The 7,052-nt window shown below is 48.3% G+C and overlaps 1 protein-coding gene across 1 annotated transcript; it reads left to right on the top strand.

Moving 5' to 3' along the window:
• The first annotated feature begins 5,741 nt into the window (after positions 1-5,741).
• On the top strand, positions 5,742-6,108 carry LOC120367405 (mitochondrial import inner membrane translocase subunit TIM14). Its single transcript, XM_039478339.2, has one exon. The coding sequence runs from the start codon at positions 5,749-5,751 to the stop codon at positions 6,097-6,099; it is 351 nt and encodes a 116-aa protein (XP_039334273.2). The 5' UTR covers positions 5,742-5,748; the 3' UTR covers positions 6,100-6,108.
• Positions 6,109-7,052: the final 944 nt, after the last annotated feature.

Raw genomic sequence — 7,052 nt, 5'->3', positions numbered from 1 at the left:
CTAAAGTGGGCAGATCATGAGGTCAGGAGATCAAGACCATCCTGGCCAACATGGTGAAACCCTGTCTCTACTAAGCTACAAAAAATTAGCCAGGCGTAGTGGTGCGTTCTTGTGGTCCCAGCTACTCAGGAGGCTGAGGCAGGAGACTTGCTTGAACCCGGGCAGCAGAGGTTGCAGTGAGCTGAGATTGTGCCACTGCATTCCAGCTTGGCGACAGAGCAAGACTCTGTCTCAAAAATAAATAAATAGGCCGGGCGCGGTGGCTCAAGCCTGTAATCCCAGCACTTTGGGAGGCCGAGGCGGGCGGATCACGAGGTCAAGAGATCGAGACCATCCTGGTCAACATGGTGAAACCCCGTCTCTACTAAAAATACAAAAAATTAGCTGGGCATGGTGGCGTGTGCCTGTAATCCCAGCTACTCAGGAGGCTGAGGCAGGAGAATTGCCTGAACCCAGGAGGCGGAGGTTGCGGTGAGCCGAGATCGCGCCATTGCACTCCAGCCTGGGTAACAAGAGCGAAACTCCGTCTCCAAAAAAAAAAATAATAATAAATAAATAAATAAATAAATAAATAAAATAGTAATGATGATAACAATATAAATAAATAAATAATCTGGGCGCAGTGGCTCATGCCTGTAATTCCAGAATTTTGGAGGCCAAGGCGAGTGGAGCACTTGAGTTCACTGGCCAACATGGCAAAAACCCACGTCTACCGAAAATGTAAAAATTAGCCAAGTGGTGGCACATGCCTGTAATCTCAGCTACTCAGGAGGCTGAGACAGAATTGCTTAAACCTGGGAGGCAGAGGTTTCAGTGAGCAAAGATCACACCATTGCACTCCAGCCTGAACAACAAGAGCAAGACTCTGACTCAAAAAAATAAATAAATAAGTAAATAAAAATAAATAAATATGGAAAGGAAGAAAGAATGAATGATTAGCAAAAACATGGGAACATTTTCTAAAAAAAGGGGGTGGGGGGATGTGCATGTATCTAAATACACAGATATGTCTGCAAACTTAACAAAAAACCAACCTAATTTGCCCCACCCCCGAAAAGGAAGTTGCAGATTTCTGCATGGTTTATTGTATATTCAAGCCCTGCTTAAAGATGATCTCCTCTGTTGGTCTCTGGTCCTGCCCATCTGAGCATGCCGAGAGGCACCCTGAAGCCAGGCCTGATGTTCCTTTCTGAGTCTAGCCCTGATGCTCTTGCCTGAGGCCAGGGAGAGGGACAGACGGCAGCAGCCCCTCTGGTACCTGGGTTTGTCCACTGGTGCAGGTGAAAGCAGAGCTGGTAAGGACAATGACAGTGGCGGACGGACACCAGGCCACCATCTCCACCCACCACGTGTTGTCGCTGCAGGTGGCCTTGGGCTATCAGCAGAGCTTCAACGTGACAGGAAGCCTTGCCTCCTGCAAGGCTGGGTCCAGCTGGCTCACTTCCGGGTTCAGGACAGAGCCTCGGCTGTGGGAGGCACACCATGCAGCTTTTCACTGCCCTCAGGGTGCCTAGGAGTCAAGAAGAGTCAGAGGCAACCTTTTTTTGATTTTTATTTTTCGAGATGGAGTCTTGCTCTGTCACCCAGGCTGGAATCCAATGCCTTCATCTCTGCTCACTGCAGCCTCCACCTTCTAGGCTTAAATGACTCTCCCACCTCAGCCTCCCAAGTAGCTGGGGTTACAGGCATGCACCACCACGCCTGGCTAACTTTTGTATTTTTAGTGGAGACAGGATTTCAGGCCAACCAGATTGGCCAGGTTGGTAGCGAACTCCTGACCTCAGATGATCTGCCCGCCTTGGCCTCCCAAAGTGCTGGGATTACAGGGGTGAGGCACTGCTCCTGGCCCGCCAGGGACAACCTTGTGTGAACAAAAGGACTCTTGCCCAGTCCGTGTCCCACAGCAGCTCCCGTGAGGCCTGGAACAACACAGTTCAGACCAACTGGGCCGGAGGAGAGGAAGGAAGAGTGGCAGAGGGCTCAGGGTCGGATGTCTGAGTTCTGTTCCCATGGGCGCCTCTCATGCTGGTTAGGAAGCAGAAGAGACTGCAAACTTTGCCCTCATCTGAACTAACCCATCTCACCCTGGTTTCCCTTCCCCTGTCTTTGAACCTGTTTCCCCACCTGGAAAATTGAGGGGTGGTGCAGGGGTGGGCCCTCCATTCTGGAATCACCCAGTTTCCAGTGGTTTCAGGTCCACACCCACCAGCTGTGTGACACTGGACAACTGGCTTTGCTTCTGCTCTGCCTCAGTTTCTCCAGAAAATTAGTTAATGGGTGGAAAGCATTTAGAAGAGATCCTCATATACACTGTGTCTGTTTCCTGTAATGTCATCTACTATCTGTATGGCTAGGAAAATAGTAACTCCCTCATCCGCTGTGCTGAGGATTCCGTTAGATCATGCATATAAAGTGCTTGGTGTAAGCACACTCAGTGTTCAGTGTTTACTTGTCTTACTAAAGACAACAAAGTTGTCTGGGGCTACAGATCTTGGTCCCTGAAATGCTGAGGGATTAGCACAGTGGCTGCTGGGGGCTTCCTGGGAATGGCGTGCAGGCCTTCTGTGTCCCCATTGGTCCGACGATGTGACCGAGTGTTGTGTTGCTGAACTGTCTGGTTAGTCAACTGCCTGCTCCCTCAAACGCATTTAAACCAGCTCCTTCTGGACTGGCTTTCCCAACATACTATCCTGGCACTGTCACAGGCCTAGAGCACTGGGCCAAGTGTCAGGCCTGCTGCAAAATACAGTTGGAACTTTATCTGACCCTTGGCTCCTGTCCCAAGCAGAAATACATTGGCAGGAACTTGCAGCCCAGCTGAAGCAAGCGTGGGAGCTGGAGGAGGAAGGTGGCCTGGGATCGCCAACCACAGTCTCCCCCAACGCCCTCCATCCTTGTTGGCCCCCCTTTTTATTTGTACAGTGTTGCTAATTAATGCCATTCCTAGTTGTGAAGCGGTTTTACAAACCCAGGGCTTAATCCTGAACCCTGGATTTGTAGAGAAGGGAGGGAAAGATGGGAAAGAGGACTGTTCCTCAAAAACTCAGGGAAATACACTGCAGAGATTTCCTCTTTCTTTCCTCGGTGTCATTTGGAGCCGACTTTCTGGAGACCAGGACGATCTTTTGCACAGCGGTGCTGTCCGGAACTCCCCCAAAAGAGCCCATGACAATGCAGCAGGGACAGCCATGCCAGATTGGAACTTGGCCAGCTATGGAGGGGGGAAGTTCTCAGCCTGGATGTCTCCACCCCAAACCAAGGCCAAGGGCAAGGGCAAGGGCAAACCTCCTTTCCCTCCCTGCTCCCTTTGGCAACTCCTGCAGGGAGGTCCCAGGCAAGTCTAGGAGGTCTCGGGCCAGTCTTAACAGGTCTTCCTGCAGGTACTCCTGGAAGGCCATTGTCTTAGATTAAAAGGAATTTCAGAGACACCCCACCCCAAGCACACATTTGAGCATTCAAAAGAGCTTGTGAGTGAAAGGAAATGAAGGAAAAGAAACACCGTGGCTTGGCCAGAAAGAGTTTTACATGTTGAGTTGCATTTTTTTTTTTTTTTTTGGAGACAGAGTCTTGTTCTGTCACCCAGGCTAGAGTGCAGCGGCGTGATCTCAGCTTACTGCAACCTCCGCCTCCTAGGTTCAAGCGATTCTCTTTCCTCAGCCTCCTGTGTAGCTGGAATTGCAAGCATGCACCACTGTGACTAAGTTTTGCATTTTTAGTAGAGATGGGGTTTCATCATGTTGGCCAGGCTGGTCTCGAACTCCCAACCTCAGGCGATCCACCGGCCTTGGCCTTCTAAAGTGCTGGGATTACAGGCATGAGCCACTGCACCTGGCCACATTGCATTTTCTTTTTTCTTTTTTTTTTTTTTCCCTCTTTGCTTCTAGGCCTATAACTAGAATGTTTTCTTTTTTCTTTTTTTTTTTTCTTTTAAAGACAGGGTCTCACTGTGTTACCAGGCTGGAGTACTGTGGTGTGAGGGTCTCACTGTGTTACCAGGCTGGAGTACTGTGGTGTGATCAGAGCTCACTGCAGGCTTGAGCAATCCTCCTGTCTCAGCCTCCCTAGTAGCGGAGACTACAGGCATGTGCCACCATGCCCAGCTTATTTATTTATTTACTGAGACAGGGTCTTGGTCTGCCACCCAGGCTGGAGTGCAGTGGCACAGTCTTGGCTCACAGCAACCTCACTTCCCGGGCTCAAGTGATCTTCCCACTTCAGCCTCCCAAGCAGATGGGATTACAGGCCCTCACCACTAAGCTCAGTTAATTTTTAAATCTTTTGTAGAGATGGGATCTCCCTATATTGCCCAAGCTGATCACAAACTCCTGAGCTCAAGCGAGCCTCCTGCCGTGGCCTTCCAAAGTGCTGGGATTACAGATGTGAGCCACCATACCTGGCCCTAAATTGCATTTTTTGAAGCTTCAAAATTCCCATAGCACAGGTAATATTGTCAAGACTTTAAGCTTGGCTGGGTGTGGTGGCTCACGCCTGTAATCCCAGCAATTTGGGAACCTGGGGCGCATGGGTCACAAAGTCAGGAGATTGAGACCATCCTGGCCAACATGGTGAAACCTGATCTCTACTAAAAATCCATAAAAAATTAGCCGGGTGTGGTGGCGCACGCCTGTAGTCCCCGCCACTCCTGAGGCTGAGACAGGAGAATCTCTTGAATCCCATAGGCAGAGCTTGCAGTGAGCCGAGATGATAGCACTGCACTCTAGCCTGGGTGACAGAGCAAGACTCTGTCTCAAAAAAAAAAAACCAAAAAAAAAAACCCACCTTAAGTTTTACAGATTTGGAATTCATTAGGTTCAAAAATGTTTAAAAAACCAGCCTGGTCAAATTTCAGTATAAACTGGATATGAGATGATATTATGGAACCATTGTTAGTTTTCTCACGTGTGAGAAGGGCAATGTGATTAAGGAGACCAGCATATTCCTAGGAAACTGATGCTCAAGTATGCGACTTCTCAAATGGCTCACCAGGAAAACTTCATACAGATCAAGCAAATGTAGTAAAAATTTAACCAGGTCAGGGCATGATGGCTCACACCTGTAATTCCAGCGCTTTGGGAGGCCAAGGAGGGTGGATCACCTGAGGTTGGGAGTTCGAGACCAGCTTGACCAACATGGAGAAACTCTGTATTTACTAAAAATACAAAATTACCCAGTTGTGGTGGTGCATGGCTATAATTTCGGCTCCTTGGGAGGCTGAGGCAGGAGAATTGTTTGAACCTGGGAGGCGGAGGTTATGGTGAGCTGAGATCATGCCATTGCACTTCAGCCTGAGTAACAAGAGTGAAACTCTGTCACACACAAAAAAACCTTAACCATCATTAAGTCTACATGGAGGAGGCCAGGCACGGTGGCTCTGCCTGTAATCCCAGCACTTTGGGAGGCTGAGGCAGGCAGAACACTTGAGGTCAGGAGTTCGAGAGTAGCCTGGCCAACCTGGTGAAACCCCATCTCTACTAAAAATACAAAAAAATTAGCTGGGCATGGTGGCGCGTGCCTGTAATCCCAGCTACTCAGGAGGCTGAGGCAGAAGAATTGCCTGAACCCAGGAGGCAGAGGTTGCGGTGAGCCGAGATCGCGCCATTGCACTCCAGCCTGGGTAACGAGAGCGAAACTCCCTCTCTTAAAAAAAAAAAAAAATACAAAAAAATTAGTTGGGGTCGCTCTGCTCCCGGCGTGCGGGCGGCGGCCGCGGCCTCTGCGCGGAAATGAGCCGGGCTCGCGGCAGAGGCCATGGCCAGTACAATGGTAGCAGTTGGACTGACCATTGCAGCTGCAGGATTTGCAGGCCGTTATGTTTTGCAAGCCATGAAGCATATGGAGCCTCAAGTAAAACAAGTTTTTCAAAGTCTACCAAAATCTGCCTTCAATGGTGGCTATTACAGAGGTGGGTTTGAACCCAAAATGACAAAACGGGAAGCAGCATTAATACTAGGTGTAAGCCCTACTGCCAATAAAGGGAAAATAAGAGATGCTCATCGACGAATTATGCTTTTAAATCATCCTGACAAAGGAGGATCTCCTTATATAGCAGCCAAAATAAATGAAGCTAAGGATCTACTAGAAGGTCAAGCTAAAAAATGAAGTAAATGTATCATGCATTTTAAGTACATATTACTTTATGTATATGAGTATTAACTTTTTATAATAAAATGCCTTAGAGTTAAAAAAAAAAAAATTAGTTGGGTATGCTGGCGCTCGCCTGTAATTCCAACTACTCAGGAGGCTGAGGCAGGAGAATCATTTGAGTCTGTAAGGTGGAGGTTGCAGTGAGCTGAGATTGAGCCACTGCAGTCTAGCCTGGGCGACAGAGCCAGACTCCGTCTCAAAAAAAAAAAAAAAAAATGTACAAGGCAGGTAGCTATTTTTACAAAGTTTATTAAGTACTTGTCTGGAAATAATGCTGATCATTGAAAAATCCCTTAGTTCATGGCCGGGAGAGGACTCATCTTGGAGAATGGGAGATTTCTACCCTTTCAACTGCTTGGTATCAGATTTAAACACAAATGAAGAAGCACGTTTTGAAGCTCTACTATGACCAAAGGCCTGAAACTTCACAAAATGCGTTTTCCCCGTCTATCATCTGATAGCGAGTACAAGGTCGACACTTTTTTTTTCCATTGTGGTTGCTACAAGTTGAATAGTGTTCCCTCAAAACTCCTGTGTTGACGTCCTAATCTCCAGTACCTCAGAATATGACCTGATTTGGAAATATTTAGACAGGGTCATTACAGATGTCACTACATTAAAATGAAGTCAGTAGGGTAGACCTCAACCCAGTGTAACCAGTGTCCTTATAAAAGGGGGACCTTTGGACACACACACACACTCACAGAGAGAGAGAGAGAGAGAGAGAGAGAGAGAGAGAGAGACAGAGCCATGTGAAAATACAGGCAGAGGCTGGAGGGGTGATGCTTCCACCAGCCAAGTCATGCCAATGATGGCCAGGAAGCCTCCAGAGCCAGACCAAAGACAGCTTCTCCCTCCCAGCCCTAGGAAGGAACCAATCCTGCTGACACCTTCACCTTGGACCTCCA

The sequence above is a fragment of the Saimiri boliviensis genome, chromosome 12 (genome assembly GCF_048565385.1).
Source record: "Saimiri boliviensis isolate mSaiBol1 chromosome 12, mSaiBol1.pri, whole genome shotgun sequence".
NCBI lineage: Eukaryota > Metazoa > Chordata > Mammalia > Primates > Cebidae > Saimiri > Saimiri boliviensis.
This window is presented reverse-complemented; position numbering and strand designations above follow the sequence as displayed.

Bases quoted from the DNA above. Each gene is read 5' to 3' on its own strand.
- LOC120367405 (XM_039478339.2), top strand. From the start codon at position 5,749: ATGGCCAGTACAATGGTAGCAGTTGGACTGACCATTGCAGCTGCAGGA.